The sequence below is a fragment of the Myxocyprinus asiaticus genome, chromosome 24 (assembly GCF_019703515.2).
Source record: "Myxocyprinus asiaticus isolate MX2 ecotype Aquarium Trade chromosome 24, UBuf_Myxa_2, whole genome shotgun sequence".
Lineage (NCBI taxonomy): Eukaryota > Metazoa > Chordata > Actinopteri > Cypriniformes > Catostomidae > Myxocyprinus > Myxocyprinus asiaticus.
This window is the reverse complement of record NC_059367.1, coordinates 18564906-18592257: the sequence shown is the minus strand read 5'-3', so window position 1 is coordinate 18592257 and position 27352 is coordinate 18564906. Positions and strand designations below refer to the sequence as shown.

General features: G+C 38.0%; 1 protein-coding gene across 1 annotated transcript; it reads right to left on the bottom strand.

Annotated features, from left to right (window-relative positions):
- Positions 1–1700: 1700 nt before the first annotated feature.
- On the bottom strand, positions 1701–26098 carry samd10a (sterile alpha motif domain containing 10a). The gene is made up of 5 exons (XM_051653246.1): positions 25931–26098; positions 19989–20170; positions 8991–9159; positions 4880–5020; positions 1701–3665 (listed from the first exon to the last, which is right to left on the bottom strand). The coding sequence occupies exons 1-5, from the start codon at positions 25941–25943 to the stop codon at positions 3643–3645; spliced, it is 528 nt and encodes a 175-aa protein (XP_051509206.1). The 5' UTR covers positions 25944–26098; the 3' UTR covers positions 1701–3642.
- Between the last annotated feature and the right edge of the window lie 1254 nt (positions 26099–27352).

Here is a 27352-nt window from a genome sequence, read left to right as displayed (position 1 = left end):
ATAAAATTTTTTTTTAAGTAATTTTGAAACATATCTACAAAATCATGAGCACTCACATGAGATTGGGACTCCAGTCATATCAGTAACCTTATAAAAGCTGTTTAATTCTACATGGAGAGGGTCCCCTCATGGGGGCGGCCATGTTAGGACTCTCTTAATCTCAGTAACCACCTTGTTATTAGACACTTTCAGTCATGGATTAAATTAATCATGTCTGACTGTGAATAGTGAATTTCTACAATGGCATCTGAAACTGAAAACTATTGCATTTGAATCATGCTGCATCTAAGCCCCTAGAGTTCAGTGTAAGTCCAAGACAAAATTACTTAAATAATTTAAAGAATGCACCTTTTAAAATATTCTTAAAATATTTGAAGAATTTCAAAAAATCATCTGGCCACCTAAAATCAATTATATCCTAAATCTCTCTCTCCAGCATGCACATACACACTGCGTTGGTGTGTTTGGACTAAACGTCACATTATGCGGGCAAAATTATTTTAAAATGTTGGCTTTGAAACTAGCGGTTTCCTTCAGAATCAAAGCACATGCTATTTTGTAGTTCTACAAAGCCAACAGGAAGTGATGTAATTCGAAACTTTACTGTGATAAACCCTTTGGTCTTTAGTTTCATGAAAAAAATATCAGAGCAAAATTATCCAGTTATTAACCAGTTAGCATTTAAAAATAACTTTTTCACAGCGGAACAATTGAAAGGGATTTTGTTCCTGTTCCAGTTACGTTCTGCTAAATATTTTGTTCGTTTTCTGTTTTCGTTCCTTGAACCGTTTTTAGTCCCTGATAGAAACAAAACAGAGACATTTGTTAATATACAGTACAATATAAGTATAGAGCTATAAAACTTATGAATAGCAGACAGTATGTCTGATCATTTTGTTCTTGGAAAAATATGATGAGGAGTGTATGAGTTCATTTTTAAACCTCTGACTTTTGATTCTAGATTTTGTTATCTTGGCAAATATGAGCACATAAAGTATATAACGTAACTGAGATCTCTTCTAAAACTCTAGAGTAGAGTAGATTCTTTTTTCAGTAGACATATCTAAGCAGCAGGAGACTTCTGCGCAAGTCTCCATTTGCTCTCTCTTTAATCTTATTGCTGACTAGGAGAAACAATTAAGATATCAAAGGGATAGTTCACCCAAAAATTTAAATACAACAACTTTCATGTTATTCCAAACCCATATAGCTTTTTTCTGACAAATTACTTGTTACAATATGTTCCTCATTTTTAAGTCGTTTTGGATAAAAGTGTCTGCTAAATCACTGGTTCTCAACCAGGGGGCAAACAGATACCATGCACTAATGCCTCTAAAACATTAATTGACTTTAGTGGGTCAATGTGGCTACACGTCAAGACAGCGTCAGGTGTACCTGCATCAAAACGTATTGACTAATGTTCTTACCACTTTTATTAATACATTTTCGTAGAATAAAGGAGTTAGGTGTTTGGTGTTACCTATTCGATTGGCTGGAGTTTTTCCTCCTGCACTCCAGCAGAATTCTCCACTCAGACCTGACAGCGCCAAATCTGGAAGGTCAGCTGTTAATTCCTCGAAAACTGCATTGTGTGAAATGTATTTTCAGGCCACTCTGTGACTAATTAGTCTTAATATATTAACACATCATTAGAAAAAGAAAACACATTCTGTTCTGAAATGTAGAGTACAGTAGTTGTAAAGGCGTACTTTATTGTAAACAAAAGGTGCACAAAAACACTGCCTGAACTGAACTCCAATTGCTTGGAGTATTGTGATCAGAGAACTAATTCCCACATCACGCACAAACGAAAAGGTAGCTTTCATATTTCACAGCGATCATAAACAACCTGACATGTATAATATGTTATAAATCATTTTAACGTAAAATGTAAAAAGCAAAATCATTTGGATGTAATGCCACATAAGTATATGCACATCTTTGCTTTAAATTATAATCACAAATCAATTAAATATGTAACATTTGTGATCAATTAGAACAGTCTGTAACTGACTGGAAAACATACAAATATGTGTGGCATTATGCAAAACTATCTTTTGGTATGTCATGGGAAAATGTGCTCTACGTGACAAAGCTTTCTGGCAATGTACGTTTTGCTGGCAGCAATGCAGTCCTATCCTCAGGTAAAAGCACACTATGTCATCTAAACAGTAGTCGAGAAAGATTTGTATGTCTGTTCTTTCTTGACAAAGCTACTTTCTTTTCAACAAACTGAAAACAATATTTGTTTACAACACTAACTTTCATTATAAAACTGTTCGAAGTAAAGATCTTAAATGACATCTGAAAGCGGTAAAATGCACTTCCCGCATTTTAGCAGTATTAGAAGTGTTTCTGCCCTCAATTAATCTTTAGGTCTAATACTGTTTATCACAAGCTGAGTCATAGTTTACTACACTAAACAATCCAAGTAGTGTAATGAGACCAAAGTTATTATTTTTATCATCATTAAATAGTACACTATCAAGCTCTTTTCACAAAATAACATAACAAAATAACAATAAAGTTTACATAGTTTTTGCATGTCTCATTCAGCTTGCAAAGTTATCACACTGTGTCATCTTTGACATTTGGATGTAGGTTATTTGACTTGTTTCTCAGGCAAGTCCAGACCTGAGTCTTTTTTTAGACATCAATGATGCAGCAGTAATCTGTTTTCCTTAACTTTACATCTGTCATCTACAATTCTCAGAGCTTTGTAATTTACACAGCATAAACACAGCCTTTTGTGGCCAAAGATACTTATCATTTCAATGTCAATGCTGTTGTCTTCATCATATGGGGAACTAGTTTTGAATTTTTTTGTATCTTAGTTCCCAGAAACTAAATCAACTTAAGTTAAAAAGTAACTAATTATAACAAGGCAAAAATATTCTAAGCTCCTTTTAAGAACTGTACAGCCTAGCCAGATATGGGCGGCACAATTGATGTTAAATTACTGAGTTCACAGTAGAAATGCAGGTTTGTGTATTTAAGGTCTATCGCTCATGTCAAAAAAATCCTATAACACCTGCAGGAATTCTACAGAATACATTTAGCTTATATAACATTTTAGGGCACGTCTGGCAAGGTCACATTTCAGAGGAAAATAGTTTGCAAACCTGTTTTCTGTGGACAACATGTCTGGCAAGGTCACATTTCAGAGGAAAACAGTTTGCAAACCTGTTTACTGTGGACAAATGCATTTGTATGGTCTGTTAAGATTATTACTCATCCATATCATTGTAGAATGTCTTGCAAAATTGAAATTGGGTCATCTGTTCATCCAGATTTAATTCTACGATCAAATTTTTGCAACAAAATGCAGGGACATTTGGTACACCAAACTGGGTCCACCTTCTTCAGATATAAGGATTCCTTTGCGTTGCATGTTTGCGTTTTGAAGCAGATACAGGGTAGATACAGTAAATCAGCAGTCATGTATGGAAGCTCATTTAGTAGTCTCAGCTGGTCTGAGTTTTCTTACACGTAAAAAGAATATGGGGTAGAACAGTATAACTGAAAGCTGTCCCTGTGTCTCAGAGTGTCCCAGTCCCTGACAGCTCCAGTCAAATGTCTCTGGCCTCAACCCCGAGTGCAACCAGCATGGGGTTGAGGCTGCTGCCCCACGCTTGGCTGAAGCTATGACAGGTTTCCAGATAACCCTGGAGAAGAGGGGGAAAGTGAAAAAGAGTGAGAGATGGATAGAAACGGTATTCTGAATTAATATAAAATGTCTCTGAATAATCCTTCAGTGGTTGCATATAAATGCACATTTATATATATACACAGAAATACACACAATAAAACACTACAGCACGAAAAACAAACCAAAAAACATGTACTAATACTAATGCGACAGAAATATAGGCAAAAGACAATTTCATTTTTTATTTTTCTCACATAATGGCTGTTATGTCACATCACCATGCTTTTTCCATCTTGCACACACGTTTCTTTCTGTAATAGTGGGAACTTTCCAATGACTTATTTTGGTTTTATATTGAGCTAAACCCTATAATCCTATACCTACCCTATACCTAAGCCTCATGCAAACCATTCTGTAACATTTTCATTACGACAATTTAGTATGTTTTTCTGTATTTTGCTGTTTTCCCTATGGTTGTAGTGCTGTGTAAGTTACTCAAAAAAATAATCCACAACAAATTACTAATTATTCTCTAAAAATTTTAATCAAATTACTTATAACTTCATTGAAAAGTAATCACATTACTAATTACTTTACTTTCAAGTTACTTTTTTCACTTAACATATTCAAAATAATGTCTATATTTCCTCATTGTTCATTGTTGCACATAAGTTATACACTTAGCACTGCACATTTCTCCCTTACAATGACTTGTTTGGGGTCGCACTCTCTTCAAATGTCACAAAAACACAAATAGGCATACACAATTCATGTATTTTACATAAAAATATTTTAGAAATTGTGTAACCTATACTTAAGTGCTAAGTAATTAAAATAATTGAAAGTCAGTAACTGTAATCGGATTACAAGAATTTAAATGTAATGTATTACACTACTTTTTTTGACTAAAAGCAATTAGATTACAGAAGCTACTTGTAATTAGAATTCCTCCAGCACTGGTGGTCGTTTGGTCCCCGCAATGCAGATGATTTCAGGATTTACAAAACCTGTTCCCCACACAAATTTACTTAGCTATCTAAATGAGGACACCATAGAGTTCTGTTGTTTTTATATAACACTAAAACTATAGACTAATTTTTTTTAGGACAGAATAAAAGTATTTGCTTCATTCATGCATCGATTTTCCAATTGAGGACTTCACAAAAGGTCTCCAAAAGGAAGGTTTTGTCAGATTTGGCTAACTTTTATGAACTAGATATGTACACACACCTCTGCTAAGCAGCTGTAAGTTGCGCCCTTCCTCTTGTACTTGTAGTTGTAGAACCTGTTGGAGAAGCTCTTGTCTCAGGGTCTCTTGAACCAAACCCATCCTTTCTAATTTCTCACCATTCAGTCTCAACAGAGCACGACCTGACAGAGAAAGAAAGATTTTAATTGGCAAGTGCTCTTTGGAAACACACAAGTTCTGTATCCTCTGCATAATGTATATACAGTTTTGCTGGCTGCAATAAACAAGTTACAACATTGCAAGTCCCCCTAAGGTTATTATCAGCCTGTTCCAAGTGATCTCTGCAGGAAGGATGGAATGTGTGACTATGGTAACGTGCTGTGTGGAACTGCTGCCTGAGGGCACAAGCCGCCCTGGGTTTATTTCCCCACTTTCTGTCCAACTGAGCTTCACACTGTGGCTCTAAACACTTCGGTCTGTAGCCTTGCAGAAAAACCACTCTGTATGTCTCATTTCTTTTTATATCATCTCTTTTATACTCCCTAAATTCATTGTCTCTCTCCGTTTTTCTCTTTCTGGCTCTCGCTTCGCAAATCTGTAATCTTGATGCTTTGTGTCAAGCTATAAAGAGAAGAGAAGAATAGTTGGGAATAGAGAGCTCCCTAGAGAGCAGGAGTGACAGGAAACAGCTCAAGGACAGTGTGGATGGAGCTGCAGTCCAAGAATACTCACACAGACCCCGTTAACACCTGGTATTATGATCCGTCTCGGGTAATCTGATCACATGTGGTCAGGCGAGACACATTGCTGTTTACACCTTGTCGCTTAAATGTGTGTCCTGTGACCATTTGTTCTCAGATTTTGATGGGTGTGTTCGGACATCAAATGTGTATGATTCTCATCTGTGTCACTTCACATTGATATCAGACACATTTAAGAAGATCTGTGAAGTTCTCGTGCTTGTGTATATATCCACTTTTTCACATTTTCAGATCAGATGGTTATTTCCTTTTAAGGCAGAATGTAACCGGCAAAGTTTAAACTCTTGTTTTAGCACAGAGGTTGACTGACAGGTGAGGGGTGGTGCTTCACTGCGGTCAGGAATGAATTCACAAAGGATTAGCATTTACACCTCAAGTGCGATGTGGTCACATGCATTTTTGACTACCTCCATATGTCGTATCACAACAAGTTTTAGACCTCATTTACACCTGTAATTTAGCCCTGACCACTTGTGATCAGGGACTACTCTCCAAACAATGGAAAATATATGATAAAATAATAATAAATGATATCAGTAGGGCCAGAGAACTGGCTTTTCATTAAAAGTAAATGCTTCCTGTACTGAATAAATTCAATGGACTTTTTTCACATTTCTACACTGTAAAAAATTACCAGGATTTAACAGTCATTTGTTACAATAAAATACTGTATTCGGAATTTCTGCCATAACACAACAAATTACTGTAAAAAATACATTATAATATTGCACTGCATTGTGAGAAAAAAGTGTTTCATTTTAAGTCACCTTTATGGTGCTTTTTGACTTAATCATTTTAAACTAATTTTCTTCCTGCTGGTACAATTGTGAACACAATATATTGCACTGAAATGCAGGGAGGAACTTAGTTTAGTGATTGACTTCAAGTCTGATCACAATATATTACCATCTCTACTTCATGCATTTAAAAGTGATGAAATGTAATTATTTTAAAAAATCATTGAGGAAGGGATGTACAGTGCATTCAGAAATAATTCAGACTCCTCCATTTTTTTTTCTTCACATTTTGTTATGTTGCAGCCTTATGCTAAAATGCTTTAAAAAAAAAAAACTTCAAATCAATCTACACACCATAACTCATAATGACAAAGCAAAACCCAGATTTTTGATAACTTTGCAAATTTATTAAAATGAAAAAACTGAAATATTACATTGACATAAGTATTCAGACCCTTAACTTAGTACTTAGTTGAAGCACCTTTGGCAGCGATTACAGCCTCAAGTCTTTTTGGGTATGATGTGACAAGCTTGGCACACTTGGATTTGGGGATTTTCTGCAATTCTTCTATGCAGATCCTCTCAAGCTGTCAGGTTGGATGAGGGCATTGGGACAGCCATTTTCAGGTCTCTCCAGATATGTTCGATTGGGTTCAAGTCCGGGCTCTGGCTGGGCCACTCAAGGACATTCACAGAGTTGTCCCTAAGCCACTCTTGTGTTGTCTTGGTTGTGTGCTTAGGGTCATTGTCCTGTTGGAAGGTGAAGCTTCAGCCCAGTCTGAGGTCATGAGCGCTCTGGATCAGGTTTTCATTAAGGATATCTCTGTATTTTGCTGCGTTCAGCTTTCCTTCAACCCTGACCAGTCCCCCAGTCCCTGCCGCTAAAAAACATACCTCCACCATACCACCACCGGTGCCTTGTTTCCTCCACATAGCCTTCCCCAGATTTGTGCCTCAACACAATCCTGTCTCTGAGCTCTGCAGGCAGTTCCTTTGACCTCATGGCTTGGTTTTTGCTCTGATATTCATTTTCAGCTGCGAAACCTTATATAGACAGGTGTGTGCCTTTCCAAATCATGTCCAATTAATTGAGTTTGCCACAGGTGGACTCCAATCAAAGTGTAGAAACATCTCACAGATGATCCAGAGAAATGGGATGTACCTGAGCTAAATTTCAAGTGTCATTGCAAAGGGTCTGAATAATTATGTCAATGTTATATTAAATTTTTTTCTTTTTAATAAATGTATCAAAAAACTGTTTTTTGCTTTTTCATTATGGGGTATGGAGTGTAGATTGATGTGAAAATTATAATAATAATTTAATCCATTTTAGCATAAGGCTGCAACATAACAAAATGTGGGGGGAAAATTAAGGGGTCTGAATACTTTCTGAATGCACTGTATGCAATAACATGATTACTTCAAAAACGTTTAATGTCACTTTTCAAACAGGCATGGATAGATATCAACACTCTACATACAAAACTCAACATTTGGTGACAATTAACAAAGATCGCAGGTTAAAAATATACGTTGAATAATTGTGATCATACAACCCAACACTGCTAAATTCTAGTCATTCCCTGGCCCTGTTCACTGCAAAAATCACAGAATACAGTTCCATCTTAACTGTAATAAATTGTAGAAATACTACTGTAAAATATACTGTGAAAGTCATGCAACTAGTATCCAGGAATTTATTGTAAACTCACACTAAATCTTTACATTTTACAGTGCAGGTTTGTAACATGGAAGCAAACAACAGTGGGGTAAACTTCTATAGCAGTACATGGGAGTACTGTCAATGGATTTTCTATAGTGCTTTCACAATAGATATTGTTTCAAAGCAGCTTTACAAATTATAGTGCATAACAAAACCCCAGTGATAAAGCCAAGGACAAAAGTAGCAAGGAAAAACTCCCTGGGAAAGAACCAAGTCTCAACCGTGGGAGCCCACCTTCTCAAGTTGGCACACATTTAAACAAATACAAACATACATACATGAATAGTAAGAGAATTTTCCAGTTATTCTCCAGTAAGGAAAAGTTGTGGTAACAGCTCTGACTGACGGCATGTTTGTGAAAGCAGAAGAGTACAGGTTGGCTAACCTTCAACTCAAAGGGTAAAGCTTCTGTCATAATGTATGAGATTGATGTGTTAGTATCAAGGGATTGGTCTACCTGCTGAGCATGCAGTACCTTTAAAAACATGCTCACCAGATAGTCTGCTCTGATCTCTCTTTACTATTATGTATGATTTTTGTCTGCACATTTACGGTTATATGTATATAATTCCATATGAATAGTAACTAACATGTTTCAAACTTCTGTTTTTTTGTTATTTTATTGTAGATATGTCTGCTGTTATGAATAGTGTTTTCCATATTGTGATGTCCTAAAAGAATAATTCGGAAAAGCAGTGCTTTGGCATTATAGTCTTTATGTTCTTTTGTTTTCTGTAGAATTATTCACAGTGGTGTGTTAAATGTGTTTTGTTACATTATCATGTGATATTGGAAGCTTTTTTATGATGTCATAATGGCTTTTACAGTTGCTTGTGTTCTCTTTATGATGCAATACATGAGTCCATTAAAATGTATGGAATTCATTTATAATTATTAGGTCATAAAGACTTTATTTCATAGGATAGCATACCTGTAATTGCATGGTGGGAAAAGGCCTCCACGTAGGTCAAGTAGTTGTGTGGACAGTGTTTCTTCAGCCATCTGCATACATCCTGCTGAGACCACAGAACCACTGGCCTGGAGAGAGACGGCAACGTGGGACTGGTGTGGTAAACAGAGTAAGATTCACCTGAACGTAACTATAAAGGAGAAAGGTTTTTGGGGGGGGAGGGTAGAGAAAAAAATACAAATGCACATTTCACAAAAGGCTGGGACAGAAAATTAAACCTCAAAATGAAACTAAATTTTATGTCTTACACTGTATGAAGTCAACATGTGCTGTTTTTACCTTAAAGGGATAGTTACCTCAAAAATGAGAATTCTGTCATTTACTCTTATGTAGTTCCAAAACTCTCGTTTGATCTTCTTTGGAATACAAAAGATGATGTTAGGCTAACATTGGGTTATTCATAATTTTTCCATTCACTTTCATTGCATGGAAAACAGATGCAATGAAAGTGAACAGTGACTAACAGTCACACATTCTACCTAACATCTTGTTTTGAGTTTCATGGAAGAAAGAAAGTCATATGGGTTTGAAACAGCATGAGGGTGAGTAATTGATGACATAAGTTTAATTTTTGAGTGAAACACACTACTGAAGGAGCTATTTGTAGCTCCTTTAATCCTTAAAAATTTATTTCATTAGGATAGCTCAATGTAGTCAGGTTGACTTAGCCATATTAAACAATTTATTGGTCCCACTTTATACAAGGTGTCTTTAACGACTACGTACTAACAATAAAATACATACAGTACAATGTACTTATTGTGTAACTACATGTTGTTCTGCAAAATTCTCACAAGATTCACATTTGCTGCTACTGAGTTTGAGGTATGGGTAGGTTAAGGGATTGGGTTAGGGTTTAGGGTAAGGTTTGGGGTAGGGTTAGGATTAAGACTAGGGGTAAGGTTAACAATGTAAATACATATGTAATTAAATGCAGGTATTTTAAATGTAAGTACAATGCAACAACACGTATGTACATAATAAGTACATTGTATCAAATGCTTAAGTACGTAGTAGTTGAAGACACCTAATATAAAGTGGGTCCAGTTTATTTGACTTGGACCAGTTAATTTGGGTCTTACAACATGAAGTACATTTTTTAGGTTAACTGACAAAAAATGTTTCACAGTGAACCGTGCCTGAATGTTCAACTGTTTAAAATACTCCTAACACTGAACAGCTTGTCTCTCCCTTTTTATTGAGCATTGCCATGATAAAAACCTCTCTCCACGTCTCAAAAAATAACTGCGTTCCACGTCATGCACCGGCTGAGATTAAGATGGATATTTTCATCTCACACAGCCATCTGATTGGCTGGCTATTGGACACACTCATGATTCTGCAAATTGAGCTATATAAACGAAGACCGTTCTAGAGTGATTAATATTTGTTGCAATGGCTGCACGGGTGACATGAGCTCCAATATAATTTGTCTGACCTTCAACACACACATCTATATAATCACTAATCAAGCTTGTAAAAGCTCACAAAGAGATCATTCAAAACAAATCATCCACATTTAGTGTCAGTGATGGGCTAATAAACCTGAGTATAATGTATATGTGACGTACAATCTGTTATTGTTGTTTACCGTGACACCAAAAAGCATTATATCTTTACTTGACTGAATGGCATATCATTAAAAAAGTTAACAGCCTCTGTTTTGGCAACTGCACTTTGCTTATTGTCTTGTGTATTCTGTTTCATTAACACAACACAACTATCACAGCCGGAAAATCACAGCCTTCCATTTTCTCACATTTCCCACTATTTATCTTGTTTTTCTAAACCATTTGCCACCATCTGTACACCATCCCTCTTCAATTTCCTTTCTCCTTCACAGTTTTACCCCATCTCTCCTTCTCTCCCCCTCTCTATCTCCCTCAGGCAACTTTCTACTTTATTTCACTGCTGTGTTTGCCCTTGAGGGCACTGGGGAATTCTTCCTTCTGCAACTGCAGAAAATCACACACATACTGTATATTCTTGCACAAGCACACACACATGCACACATGCATGCATGCACACATATAGGCTGATGTTCCATTTAGTTGGTCTTGGGTTAGATGCGCAACATCCCAGTAACTGTCCCTTTGTCTCTAATGCTCTCTGGAGGGCATAAGTGCACTGAGGTTTATGGCTGCAGGACTCTTCTTCATACATAAAGCCCTGGGAACATGACACTATCAGGCATGTCAGTGAGTTTATCTCCATCTGAATTGTTAATCCCAACCTGTGCACATCTCTCTAGCAAACAGTTCTTAGTCTATTGTTTGTGGCTTTTAAAAGGTTTAGACTGAGGACCTGTCAAGCTTTGGAAATTTAAATGACAAGTTAGCCCTTTCTTTCTTAATTTGTGTTCTGTATGACATTGGATGGAGTCTTATACAGTAGGAAAGCCTAACCCAATGCTTGTCCCTCTAGAATGTCCCTATAGACAATGGTAAAGATGGTAATTTATGTTCCATTCATATAGACCCCTGAAGATTGGAGTGAGTACAATAAAGCAGAAATACAAACCATAACATCAAGGGTTATTTTCAATATACAAATGAATATATAACCATGAAATACTAAAATAAACAAATAAACTCTCTTTATATTTCAAATGTAACTTCAGTCATTTTATCTTTGATCATTTTGAAATGGCATGGCTGTGCAAAATGGCATGTCTCTGCAAGTTTATAGACAATAACAGTAATGATGAAAGTGAAGAAAGATTTGTGATAAAACTGGTGTGTTTTCTATTTTTTCCTTTTATGATCTCTCTATTTTTTCTGAGATGAGCGCACTGTGTGGCGAGATGTCAGTGACTCTTTCATATATGAGGGATAAACAACTTTGTGTAAACCTACATTGTTAGGGAAAATACTAACAAGTCTAGATGTTATGAACAAAGCATTTGGGTATGATGCCATTAGGGGAAGGGATGAAACAGAACTTAACTGTTTCTCTCACCTGTCACAGCAGGAAGAGGCTAAGAAAGTTCACCATTCATTAACGATTATTTAAATTAAGGCCAAAAGAGTGCAGAGGTTAGCCAGAATCTCATCAGCTCCTGTTAAGGGTTTTACATGAGCACTAAATTAACACAGAGCTCTGATCATGCCAAGCTTTTGATCATGAATTCACTTTTAGGAAAATCAAAGGAAAACAGTCTGAACCTTCCCACTCAGATCCGTTTCAGCAAAATGCAACAAATCTAAATGTAAAGTTCAAAAGGTTCACCTATAGTGTGGCTTTCCACTTCCAATTACTCTGTCAAAATGCTACATTTTAGCTCAGGATATGTGAACGATTTAGATTTAACACTAATATATTTATGTTAACATTATAGTGTAAACAATTCTGTCATTAATTTTCCCAAATTATAAGTACCTTTCTGCATACTGAAATGTCTAAAAAAATAAAATAAAATCTGCTGCTGAAATCAGTCTGTTTACCAAAATTCGAACCACTGTCCCCAGTGGCCAAAGCTGTAAGTGTTGTTGAGGTGAAATGTCCACAGGGTGGCGCTAAAAGCGAGTTGTATTTTCAGTTGTACACAATGTAATACAGTCAACAGGAAAGCATATTTTATTTACCATATGCCCTAACCCAAACCCCAACCCTTAACCTAAACGTCAGTGGAGTAAATAACATTTTAGAGCAAAAATACAACCTCAGAATCACACTCACCATTGTTTATGTGAATGCAATTACCAATGATGGGCAGTAGCTTTGATACAAATAGCAAAGCTATTAGCTTAACTACATTTCTGAGTATGGAGGTGGTAGCTTCACTTGTTTTTAAATCAAGTAGCTTTTCATTGGCAAAGCTATTTTATTAATTAGGTATCTAAAAAGCTACACCGCTACACCATGCGTACATGACCATTGTTTACTATAGCCAGTTTTGAATCAGAACTAAAGATGTCCGTCTCACAAATGAATCGATCATCTGAGTTGGTTCTTTACAATGATTTGTAAATCGGTCTGAACTGGTCCGCGATTCGCAATCGGCGCTGCAGAATCATTTGGTGCCCACACTCACTTGAGACACTCATGGAATATTTTAAATTATGGAAAATAAAGATAACGCTGGTTGCAGTGGATCTACAATCAATGGAAACCAAACCTGCAAATGCATCCTGTAATTTGCCTGTGATGAAGAAGGTCTTTATTAAGTTCACTGCAGGTAAAGATACCACCAAAAGAGTATAAAAACACAGTAGCCTACACGAAAACACAAAAAAATTACCATGTTTTTTGGACATGTACATGTAACAATGTTCACAGTTAGGGAAAAGGAGGAAGCGGGAGACAGCGAGATCCAACTCAAAAGGGTCTTTATTTTACCACACTTTTCAGTGCATCACAAAACTCAGATACAAGAAATGATGATTACACATCAACACACTGCTGCGTGCAACTCTCTCCCCTCCTGACTAGCGTCTGGCTCGCTTTTAAAGCCCGTCTCCACTTTCACTGCAATGACTAACAGCTGTTAGACAATCATTGCCAGGTTATAATCCTTACCATTCTCATCTCCTGATCTCGCTCTCCATTCACAAACCGGCGCCTAACCACGCCCCCACCACCACATACACCCATCACCCGACTCAGTCCAGGGAGCCATCTGGCCTGCCCAGTACTCCCCCCATTTCTGGAGAGAAAGTCCGCAACAGCCATCTGCACCCTTGATCTTCAGCCTTTTACAATGAACTTAAAAGGCTGAAGAGCCAGATACCAACAGGTGATCCGCACGTTGGTATCCTTCATGCGATGGAGCCACTGGAGTGGGGCGTGGTCCAAACAGAGGCTGAAAGGCCATCCCAGGAGGTAGTACCGAAGGGTGAGGATAGCCCATATGATGGCCCGACACTCCTTCTCAACGGTGCTGTACCTCTCTTGTCGAAAGCTTCCGGCTGATGTACAGCACCGGGTGCTCCTCCCCCAAGACCACCTGGGACAATGCGGCTCCCAGCCCCCTGTCCGATACATCGGTCTGTACAACAAAATGGAGAGAAAAATCAGGAGCATGTAACACTGGCCCACCACAAAGCGCAGCTTTCACCTTCATAAAAGCCTGTTGGTATGGCTCTGACCACTGGACCGGGTCTGGGGCTCCCTTTTTAGTGAGACCAGTTAGCGGGCTGATGGCGTCCGAATAATTAGGCACAAACCTCCTATAATAGCCAGCAAGCCCCAGGAAATGTCTCACCTCCTTTTTGGTCTTGGGTCTTGGGCAGACCACAACCGCTGCGGTCTTATCAATGTGGGGGACCCAAGTGGAACACCAGATACCGTACCTCCACCCATCCAATTGCACACTTCTTAGGGTTTGCCATGATTCCCACCCGTTTCAGCGACCTCAGAACTGCCCTCAGATGCTGCATATGCCGCTGCCAATCATTAATGTATATAATGATGTCATCCAGATAGGCAGCGGCATATGCAGTGTGCGGTCTGAGGACTTGGTCCATAAGCCATTGAAACATAGCAGCCGATCACCAGCTGATATTCACGGCATGCCGCACACCATCTGTGAACATTCCCGCTAATTCCCGGCCAATAGAAATGGGCCATTAGACAGTTCAGTGTCTTTTACTGCCCTAAGTGACCAGCCAGCGGTTTAAAATGAGCCATCTGGAATAACATTTCCCCATGGCTCTTCAGTATCAATAACAGGGTTTTATCTTCCTTTGTCTGAGCATCCTGCGTCACTCTTTACAACCGGTCATTTACAATAGAAAAGTTTGGATAGGCAAGTGCAACGTCTGGCTGAAGATGTTAACCATCAATCATTCACACTTGGTCGAAGGCGTGCCAAAGAGTCTCATCTCACATCTGCTCCAGAGGGAAATCCCTGGCGGGGAATCCTCTAAGGGCTGGGGAAGCCGAGACTTCCCCCTCCCTTACGTCATCCTGATGAGGAGCTGAAGTAGACGGCCTGAAGTAGCTCTGCCTCCCCAGCCAGCGCATCAGAAATCCCACACAGAGATGCTCTGTTACAGGACCCATCCACACAAATTTCCCTTAACAGCATCGACACTATGCTTTTGTCCCCGAAATTGAATCGTTACGGTCACTACAGGATAAGTGGATATCCCCATGCACACACCTTAACTTCAACTTGTGACTCGCACCCAAAGCCTCATCTTGAAACAGGCATTGATGGATGGAGGTTTGGCTGCAACCCACATACGCCAAGGCCTGGTATGTACCCCCCTTAATACTCACAGGTATGCAGTATGTCCCAGCTTGATCTGGGGCAGCCTGCAGCGTGTCAGGGACCTGAACCAATGTGCCTACCTCCATCACTGGGCACTGGTCCTGGAAATGCCTGGGCACCCCACAGCTCCAACAAACCAGCCCAGGCTCATCCTGAGAGTGAGAGCAAAGAGGGGCAGGGGAAACCAGCGGGTAGTGCAATCCCCGGAGTCGAGGAGCTGGTAAGGGAGGGGCTCCTCCCCGAGGAACAGGACGGAAAGCAGGTAGGGGGTGGAGACGAGAGTGAGAGAGAAGTGTTTCAGGGCACGCCGGCACCCGAATACGCTGCCGTGTGGTCCTTTGCCCACTGGATTCGTTTGGAGTGACACTGGGCGGTGGCACAAGACCCACTTCACCGTCCCTCTTGGAAGTCAAGCGATGAACTGCTCCAGCACTACCAGATCAGTGACAGCTCCAATGCTGGCGAGGGTCTTGACCACATCCTGCAGAAGTGAGAGAACCATGGCTGCATTCTTCCTCCCTTAATTCCCGGGTTTCGGCAACAGTGTAACAATGTTCACAGTTAGGGAAAAGGAGGAAGCGGGAGACGGTGAGATCCGACTCAAAAGGGTCTTTATTTCCTACACTTTTCAATGCTTCACAAAACTCAAATAATGCTTTTCGGCATAACAAGAAATGATGATCACACATCAACACACTGCTGTGTGCAACTCTCTCCCCTCCTGACTGGGTTCTGGCTCGCTTTTAAAGCCTGTCTCCACTCTCACTGCAATGACAAACAGCTGTTAGACAATCATTGCCAGGTGATGATCCTTACCGTTCTCATCTCCAGATCTCACTCTCCATTCAGCACCAAACCACACACTCACCACCACAGTACCATTACCTGGGAGCACAATGTTAATACAGTGGTATACAAATAAGGTAGTCATATAGTGAAGTACCACAGTAGTACCATTGTATTCTTTGAATTACCTTGAAGCACCATGTGCATTCAAATGTATATGAATGTGGAAATCATATATCAAATTACTATGGTAGTACCACAGTATTCTTTGAAGTACTTTGAAGCACCATGTAACTACAGAATAGTACATAAATATGGTCATTGTATCTCAAAGTACCATGGTATTACCTTCTGATACCACCAGAGATCACATTGTTATTGCCCAGATGTGCTTAAACACCCATGGAACTTGGCTTCAGAAATACAATACCTAGACACAGAATTACAGGATAAGATGAATAGTATATGTACAGAGCTTTTATACAGGAATGTGCGAAGGAAATTATGTTCAAATGGGTATGGGTTTGTAGATGTAGTAGTATAACTATGAAAAATAAATTGTAAAAATAGTGATTTTTCATATTGAACAAATGGATTTGTAGAGGTAGCATGCATAAATATGAATTGACATATTTTTATTGCACCATACTGCATACCTGTATACTGTATTGCACTATAGTGTACTAGGCTGTACTATGGCTTTGATAAACATTATGTGAATAAGTCTTTTAGATGCTTTGCCTATGACAGTATGCTCTGTGCATCTGGTTGAAAAAAATATGAAGTAGCTTAAATGAACTACTTTTGGTGTGAAGCTTGTAGTGTTACTTGCTACTTTCTCTGAAGTGTAGTTTTTAGCTTAACTATTTTTTCTGTTGAGTAGTTGGTAGCTTAGCTTGCTAAATGTTTTGAGTAGCTTACCCAAAACTGGCAAATACGTCCTGGTTTCCAAGGGACAAGAACCAGTGTCTCACAAAATGCTCACGCCACAGAGAAAGGTGAACACGTTTGAGTTGATGCAAAGATGCGTTGGTGGGGGATACAACTTGTCAGTAATTCAGCGAAATGGGGTCGATTTCAGGGTACATAAACATTGTTATTAAAAAAATATTGCTATATCTAATTACATCATCAACCCTCCGACAGAGGGATTGGTGAATGTTCTTGCTTTATTGATTTTGCTTTAAAAATTACATTAAATTTTTTGAAACGTGAAAATCTTAAACCAAAGATATTTCTAAATTCAAATTGCACTTCAAACGAAACGAAAAGCAACTAAAATAACAAAGTGGTCAAAAAATCTTATATAACCACCCTTCCATTTGCCGTCACGCAAGTATCTGTCTACAACAGGTAGACAATTATAAATGTAAACATAATAATAATAATAGAAATATAAATACATTTTAGGTTCAAATTGAACATTTTTATATTATTTTATGATTTAATCAAACATGTAGGATATAGGCTATATATAAAGTGAACTTAGAGCTGCGATCACAATGCATTTTAAGCACAAACCGCTTTGTGGAAATAAAGCAATCTAAACATCTAGCTCCTGCTGCATGCTTCTGAACAAACAGCACATCAGAGACACGCATCGATGGCTTTTCTTTTGTCAGTACTTCAGAATATAATAAAGTGTGTTTCTTCAACCAGGGGTCTTTGTGTCTCACAGCATTTCTTGTCATGTGTCTTTCCAAAACGTTTTACAGTAAGCCCGCCACAGCGGTGGGAGATGAGCAAGTTTGCCCGCTATGCGCATGATATAAGCTACCTGAATTTGGTGGGTGCTAATTTATACCCTGTGCTGCTATTTAGTATTTTTGCAGACTTCCCAGTTCTATGGTTTTGTAATTTCCCTATGTTGTCAATCATCGGCTGTCAATGAGTGTTGCAATCAGGATTAGGTTATTTGTCAGATATCATCGATATCTGATTACATCGTCCTATAGCCCAGCCCTATTTCCTGTGTGATAATGTGGTTCCCTTTACGAAAAAATACCTAAGTATTATTTTCAGGGAAAAGCAGTTCCTATTAAAAATGTAGGTACAACTTTAATTTAGTAAAATAGTTAAGAAAAACCCTCATAATTAGCCCTCACTACATAGAATTTCCAACTGGATGGCACCTCTGCTAATTTCATTGAGGAGATAAAAAACTAATTTAGAACCAGAAAAGGAAAAATGGAAAAGAAAATGGAAATGACCACAGAATACTGGATTTGCCTTAAGTAATTACTTTTGAATAACATTAATTAAAGGCAGAACACAAACTCATTAAGATAATATTATTTATCTCACTTTAACTGAATCAGGTTTTGGCCTAATTAGTATGTGCAAACCTGTCATAAAATCTGTGAGATGTCCAGCTATGCAGGGTGAGACTGACTTTGACCCATGAGGTTCTGCAAACCAGACTAGAGGTGCTCGCTTCATTAATATGCTAATGTAGAAGATCAAATGAAGATGAATACACACATTACGCTCCATATCTCTACTCTCAGCGCTCAAATCAGCATGTAGCCAGTGCGCATGTGACCTGAGGCCCACTGTAGCTTTTTAAAGCCACTCTGTCTGGCATGGCCACTCTCTGCTCTACCCTCTGGCCTAACAACATCCTACTCATTCTCTACCAACTAAGAACCCTTTTAGATGGATAGATTGAAAGATGGATGGTTGGAGAAAGAAAGGAAGCACCTTTCTTTATGGACAGCTTTCTATAGAGTGCATTTCTGAAAGGCAAGAAACATTTTCCAAGTATTAATAATGCAACAGTAGACAGCCATAGATTATATCCGCACAAACACAAATTCTCTAATGACACTTTTTTATGAATAAACTATGGAAGGCCTAATTGAAAGCTGCCATAGCATTAGTTCTGTATAGTATAACAACTATAATTTCCACAGCCGACTTAAAAATGACAAGCAATTTTTCACAGCTGTCAAATGAATTTTAAGATCAAAGTCTTTCTCAATTTACTCTTGTGATGAATTTCACAAAAAGCATATGAAAATACACTAAAATGAGCTTCGTTACTCAAGTCATATTAATGAGACAGTATAAAATGGTGATCATTTGAAGCTGATACTGTCATGTGTATTTTGTTGATTCATGTATTTTTTAAAAAATGTTTGTACCTGTTTCCCTTGTCATGTGATTTCATGTTTTCCCTCCATGTTAATGTGTCATGTTTTCATTTGTTTATTGTTTAATTATCTTGTTATCAGTTCTGTTTGTTCATTGATTTATGTTCCCTCATGTCAATGTATTTAAGCCCTCATGTTCACCATTGTCTTTTGCCAAGTATTGAATGAATGTGAATGTGTTTGTGCATGTGCATAGTCAAGTCATGTTTATAGCCAAGTCATAGTCAAGTTCATGTTTAGTTTTATGTTTCACGTTTGTAAATAAACTGCACTTGGGTTCTCTACACTTCGTCATCGTCTTTGTCATTGCCAGTGCAGCCAGCACTCGTTACAGATGAAGGGAATAGATAATAAACCACTTAGCTCAGTTAGGTCTTATCTTCATTATTATTTATTTATCAGAAGAATAAAACTGTACATCTTCCTCATGCTGCAAATGTGACCTTTAAACCCATCCAACAGTTATCATAAGACACATGATCACATGGACTGGTATATCTTTAAAATTTTGTTTTGAGATCAGGCTCTGGAGTCTCACATGTAAAAGTCTAAACTCTAGAATCATATCTATTTAGTAACCACGGCGATTTCAGAATCCTAACTTGAATTTATGGGAATAGTTCACCCAAAAATGAAAATTCTGTCAACATTTACTCACCCTCGTGTGTTCCAAACCTGAATGACTTTCTTTCTTGCATGGAACACAACATAGGTGTGAATAAATGATGACAGAATTTTCATTTTTGCGTAAACTATCCCTTTTAGACTTAATATAGGAAGTTTCTTTAAAACGGCCCCTGGTCTCACCTGCAGTCCTTCGGTTCCAGGCTGCTGTAATAGTTTGACTGTGCGGCCACCTGCTGTTTTGCGGTTGTGCCCCTCATGCCAAGTCAGGTTTCCACCTGCACAGTGGCTCAACTGGTACTTAAAGTCCTCTGGAAGAGCCCTGTACTCCACTGCGGGGCGACAGAAAGTGAAACTGGAGGCCGCTAAAATAGAAAAAGAGAAAGACCAATGTTGCCATATTGCCTACTGAAACAGAAGGTTTGGGCGAGACAAAGGGCTCATTCCACATTTCTTAATATCCAGAATTCTTTAGTTACATCAAAGCTTTTAACCATGACCTAAATTCTAAATTGTATACAGCAGTGGTTCCCAATCATTTTTCTTTGACCCCCTCACATCTGTGCACTATTAAAAGTTAATTTTGCCAACATTTAGGAGAACACTAGCAGACAGATATCTTCAAAGTTACTGTACTAGACAGGGACTAAAAGCTACAAAACTATGATTTCATAGGGTCTTCGGGAGAAGAGGTTAGGGTTTTGGCTCAGCGTATCTACTGCGGTTGATTGGGCGCCTTGGATTCTTCTCAAAATAATACCTCAAGATGCTAGTCAGCAAAGTTAACAGGGAGAATTATGCATTAGCGTGTCACAGGGTGATAAAATAGCAGAGCATTGGTAGCCTATGGGGTAATCTAATGAGAAGCATATGAGGTTTCGGTTTTTCAGGATCGAGAAATTTAAGAGCTGCTAAATAGTGAATCCCTCGGAAAAAAAACCTTAAAACAACATTCTTGCTTAACTGGAGAAAGCCAGCATGTTCACTTCATTATAAAAGTAACATAAAATCACATTAATAAAGACTCCTGCAAGACCCTTTAAATACCTGCCTGGTAGTATTAAAAAATAAAATATGCTTCAACATGAACTTTATTTTTTACTTGGAATACTTAGTGTACATACCAGTAGGAAGTAACTACCTAAAAGTAGTGAAGCTACTAACTTAAATACATTTTCTCAGCAGCTCAGTTATTTTCATAATAGCATAACTTTTTCCAGTAACAAGCTGCTTTTTCCATTGACTAGTGGTGTAATATGACAAAACGCTAAATGTATTGTGCACGCAGATGCCTGCCGAGCAAACTAAAGCAATTATCAAACACATTCTCAAATGTGGTGTTAGATAGTCTGATTCATTTTATTCTATTGATTTAAAAAGATTCAAAAAATTATTCACAGATTCGAGCCTTGCATTGATTTTTTTTGTGAAAAACTGTTCTAGTATTTTAGTTGCATTTACTGTCAACTACCCTCTAATGTAGCTTCAATGTAGTTTTTCTGGTAGTAGCTTGTAGTGTATCTAACAACTTTTTTTAAAACTACTTCTGTGACTTCCCTACATCACTAGTGGGCTCAATAATTCATGACCACCTCTACAGCAACAACATCAACGCTTACTTTTACATCATCGCACCCTTGGCCCTGCCCACTGGTGCTCAGTTCATACACAGAGAGAGAGAGTAGAACAGACAGTCCTAGTGTGGCCTATTAACTATTCCTTAACACCAAAGAGGACACATCTGGGCTATTCTGAATTATTTTTGTATATAAACATGCACTAGACATACGTCTTTGACTGTTGTCATGTATATCGAGCTGCTTTCAAAAGACGCAGTGTCAAGTTACAACTCTGAAAAAGAGAGACCATTCTGTTTCATTCAGCTGAGCTGCACCTTGCTATTTTGAGCACAAACGTGTCCTGGATGCGTTTTTGCTCCCATCTGTGCTATTTTTAATTGTTGGTGTATGTAAACATGCACTAGATGGACATCTTTGATAGTTTTGATGATGATGAGACTCTATGAATTGCTTGTGAACCTGTCATAATACGATTCAAGCTTTGCAAAGGAACTGTTATTGAAGGATGGGGCAGTTAAAAACACTTGGGCCAGATCGCAAAACCGTGAGTAAACATTTTCACTCATGAATATTTCAAATGTCATTACTGTTTAGTTTATGGTACTGCTCTGCTTGAGTGAACAGTTTAATACCATGGTTTTCACTGCCCAGAGCATGTCAGGGGAGGCGTGGAGATTTATGATAAATTCAAGTAAAATCAAAAGATACATAAATACAATACAAATGTATTGTCAAGATTAATGAAAATTAATGGGTTGTAGTCCATCTTAATAGACAGTAGCTTTATGGTGTTATATTACTATTAAATGTTGTGAACGAATGCATTTGATAAAAGAGCGCATCCATGTACCGGTGGAGAGAGTGCATCCATGTACTGGTTGCGCGAGGGCGAATCTCTCCGCTCACACACGGATTTCCTTCGTCCTCTCACAAAACTGAATGCACGCTCTCAGATATACGCTCTATGAAATCTCCCTGCGCTTGCTGATAGAGTGCGTGTGCACGCTTAAAACGTGTCCTGTGCCCTCGTGAATCTATTATAAAGCCATATAGCTCTGCCTCTATGTCCATTGTTACGATTTCAACACAATATCGGGTCGATGTGTCTTCATGTGCTTGTCACAAGTGCAGTTTCACATAGAGATGGACATTAATGCAAAGTACAGTTTCATATTATTAATAGAAATATTTATAGCCATTAATCATGCACCAGTGTATGACGTATTGCCGAATAAGTCTGTCAGACTGAATTTAATTGGATTGATCATCATTGGTGAATTTCTCCAACACCTGAAATATTATGAATTTTGTTAATATAACACTAGAGGAAAATACCTGATAAAACTTCAAATAAGTGGACAGAATATACTGCTTGTTTTAGTGGAAGAAAGATATTTTTGACATTTAGCATAGGCTATCTTATTTATTATTTACCTGGCTATTGTATAGGCCTATATACAACATTATTGTATGTATATAAACCCTGTACATTATGTCAGAGTGGGGCTTACTGTTTAAGACTTTGAAAACCCCTGGTTTAATATATTCGGATGCAATGTGTTGGATGTGTGTTAGTGTCAACCCTGAAATGTAATTTTATAATGTTGTGGAGCTTGTTCATTCTCTTCCGACTGAGTTTCAAATATGGCTGTATTTGAGGATAATCCAGAGACAGGGTGGAAAATGATCATATATTACTAAATAATAATACATTTCTTTTTACTAATATTATCAGTGGATCTCAAGGAAGATAAAAAAATGATTAAGAAAAGAGTATGTCATGACCCCTGTAAGAAAATGACAAAAATGTGTAAATTTCTATACGCAATACAGTGGACCAGCTCAGCATAGTTTCACATGGTTGGCAGCTTCAAATAATTTGCTGGGTAGGCTGAGCAGATATTCTCCCACGAGTTAAGAGGCCAGTCCATTAACAGACAAAGACAGAGACAATGTGCATACATGCTCATTAAAACCTCACGCTTGTAATCACCACCATAGTCTTAGCACAAACAAGCACATTCAAAAATCTCTGTGCATGCCTGTGTGTGTATGTGAATGTATTTGCATGAGTGTGTATTTTTTATATTTTCATATATGTGTGTGCATATGGAAGAGTTGATGAGAGGGAGAGACTAAGATTACGTGTGTTGGAAGGTGGAGGCCTGGATGAGATAAAAGGGATGTTTTTTGCTCTCTCGTTCCCTCCAGCCTCACAGACGGCTACAAAGGCCATCCTCATCAAGAGAGCATGGGGATGCCTGCCTGTATGAATGCATTTGGGATGGAGTCACAGATGAACAAAGTCTTTCATCACAGTACTTCTGAACAGGCATTAGAGAGATGTTGCACTGCTGTGGCTTGAGGGTAAAATTACGTCAAGGCCTGTTAGTCCCAAACAGATGTTGTCCTTATTTTATATATTCATGTACAAAAAGACTTGCACTCCTAAATCTAGAAACAACATCTCCTTCTTAAACCGTAATCTTGACCCACTATAAATCTAGAGGCAGCAGATTCTGGTTGTTTATTTATCAAACAAAGAATGTCTGCGTTCAGCGCCGCAACCACATTGCAGCCCTACAAAGCCAAAATGCAGTAACTATGCCAAGACTGAAACGGAGAAGAATGACTTCAAAGTATTTTGATTGTACAGACAAATGTGACAATTAAAAAGTCTCACTTTGTTTTCTCTTAAGCTAAACCCTTCTATCACAGGACAAATTTCATCATAACTGTTTTTTAATGGCCGATCTCCAACATATAACATTTGGACACTTTTATTGTTGAATATTTGGCTACTCTTCTTGGTGCCAAGTTCATAGGTGGTCCATTCCACTGCATGTGTCAATCAAGAAAATGACTGTCTAGTGTGACTGGTCTATAGCAAGCCAATAAATAAATAAATAGTGCTAAATACTAATAATATTTCACTGTATAAAATAGAGAGTCAACCACAGACACATTTCAAAATCCAACCATTCAGGGGCAGACTGGCCATAGGGAGAACGGGCAGCGATAAGCTGAATCAGGTCACCGCGTTATGCCGAAGGGGGCTGATATATGCAGAACAGGACAGCAACACCCCCACCCACCCCTTGCCGATTTCTCTTCCCAGTCTGCCCCTGGATCCATTATCCATCCATCCATCACATAATTAAATCTAGGCCAAGGTGTTTTCATTTTCTCACCTGCTTCACCCACTGGACTGAACTTATGATGTAGTCGCTAGTGAGAGCCAAGCAAGTGTGCCAGAGATCTCTGAACAGCATGAGGGGTTTTGAACTTCAGGAAAAGTGAGGTTCTGTGTAGAGTAATGAGCTACAGATAGGCAGAGAGAGAGAGAGAGAGAGAGAGAGAAATATGGAGCTAGATCCTTCAGATCTGTCTGGCTCTATTATCTATGCAGATGAATGCGAAAATGAATATGCAAGCCTTCATTAAAGCAGTGTAGTTACACAAACTGCTCAGCAGGTAACTAGTTCATTTCTAAAGTATGGAAAATTAGGCTAGTTTCATTATGTATGTGATCTCATACCACACTAGGTTTGAGTGTCGTATGTATTTGCATGTGCCTATGTGTGTGTGTTTGTGTAAAAAAGGAAAAAGGGAGAAGATTGGGGTTTTCTGTTGAGGATTTTGAAGGGCATGTTGAGACTTCGAACCTTGTGCGGGACTTTCTGTTCCAATAAGAAGCCACAATCACAAGTCAACACCTTTCAATTTACAGATGATAACCACAAAATGTTCAAAGAAGCAGATAATGCTTTCCTGTTAACTTTACACAAGCAAGAGACCCTCACAAAATATCAATAATCAATATATTTTGTCATTTTATGCTCACATTGAGGAAGCCAGAGAAATAAACATAATTAGGAATTATAGTTAATTAAGTTTTTGTTAATCCTTTGAAGCAAATAAAGGCAAAGCAGTGTTGCAAGGTGTTTTCCCCCTCATCTCCTCATTTGCAGTTCTGCTGTTGACCAATCCTTTGTGTGTTTACTTGTAAAAGAAAAAAACTCCATTCAAAATACAAGACAAAATCACAGTCATTTTAAATGATCCTTTTGAATTAAAACTGTATATTGTACACATTAAAAAGCCCACAAAAGTCCAGAAAAATGAATCAACATAATCAACCAGATTAATCAACATACTGGCAATATTCTACTTCAAAAACTAACCATGAATCTTTAAGTTATTAATACAAGGCAATTATATCTTTGAAACTGAAAGGTCTACCAGGAAAATTCAAATATGCTTGAGAAATCTTTATATTTTCTGTCAAATACATACAAGTGCCTAGCCGAGTGCCAAGTATTCAACATTAATGTTGTATTTAAAGTATATAAATTATATGTTATATAAATGTATACAAATATTATATGAATTATTATAGTTAAAACCATATAAATAGGACGTTAAAAGAAAAACAATTTCCAATATGACAACTGATCCTTCAAGTCATCTCTAGCTTGCAATGTACAATCTATTTACCTGAGACTTGAGTATGATTATATTTTTCAATAAGAACAAAATAATTACCGTCCACTGCCATGTCAATGATCCAGACTCTGTGCAACAAGCTCCTACAAGCAACACTGCTACTGCTAGATTAAATGTTGAACACTGAATTGTCCCATTTTCACCCTGTGTGCCTGGAAAGATGTTTCTTTAGCTGTTACATCCAGTGTGCAGTGTGATCGACTCACGCGCTTCACACATCTCAGTGTACAATATGATAGTATACACAGCGCGCGCCAATAAAAGGCTCGCGCTGCCCATTCTCACACTGACACCTCCCCACGCGCACTGTTCAACTCAGCCAGCTCGGTTTATGAAGCTTTGTCATATTTGTGAAAACAGTTCATTCTTAGTTCATGTAGTATTATAAAGGGTTTTAAACATGTTTGACGATTTAAAACAAATGTGCATGGATATTTGAAGACTTCACAGAGACAAATCGACTTTGAATATTATGGGATGGTTGCACACAACTGAAAATGGACAATCATCAGACACTAATCATAAGGGTAGGGTTGCACCAGCAGTGCGTAAGTTCTCACGTAAGTTGGGACGTAAAGTTCACGCTAAGGGCTTAGTAACTACTAGTTAGTTTGTAACTAAGTCAGTGCTTAATTTGGTTGCACCACCTGTTCTTAAGGCAAGACTTAACTAGTACGTCGTAAGCTCTCTGTAAAGTAATGCATAGTCGCATAATATGACGTTTACCTGTATTTATCCAATAAACAGCCTTCAAATTTGTACACAGAATTATTAAAAACCCGTGCATTTCGGTTTTATCTCGTTACGGTTGATGTTCAAACCTTGTAACCCGTAACTGTCAGCTGTAATAAATTATATCCCCATTAAAATAAGATACGTAATAAAAGTAGATTTAATAAATAGTATATTTGCCCTGTGTAAATAACAATAAATAAGAACTGTATCTAAAATAAATAAGGGGTGATAAATACATACTAATACAACAGGCTGGAAAAATAGATATTTATTCATTTTAATGTCTTATATATTTTGTATATTTTGAAACTTGACACCGGGTGACGCACCCTGAAAACTGCACCGTTAGATCGGTTTCATGCTGAAGAGCCCCTTAAAAGTATTTTTTTTTCTTTCTCTCGTAAATGTAAACGAGTGTAAATGCCAACATCATCATATATGAGCTCATTGATAACGTCCTACCTAAATTTAATGGTGCAACGCTCACATATTTAGTAGTGCGTAAATTGTGACTTGGGTACGTTTACACGACATTGATGTACTAAAAACGGAAAAGTTTTTCCTTTGCGTTTTTGAAAAGTTTTGCGTACAGATGACAACGTTGTCAAAAAGATCCCCGTTTACACGGATCCGTGAAAACAACTAAAAACACTGTATTATGCATGCCAGGCCAGTAGTTGGCGATGTCACTTTGTAAAGAAACACTACGCACCTGCGCACATAAGC

What these genes read in the sequence shown, in the direction of transcription:
- samd10a (XM_051653246.1), bottom strand. An exon ending in TTCCCACCATGCAATTACAG is followed by an intron (nt 5,021 to 8,990) that starts GTATGCTATCCT and finishes TTTCTCTGTCAG; the next exon opens with GTCGTGCTCTGTTGAGACTG. An exon ending in CTTACAGCTGCTTAGCAGAG is followed by an intron (nt 3,666 to 4,879) that starts GTGTGTGTACAT and finishes CCTCTTCTCCAG; the next exon opens with GGTTATCTGGAAACCTGTCA.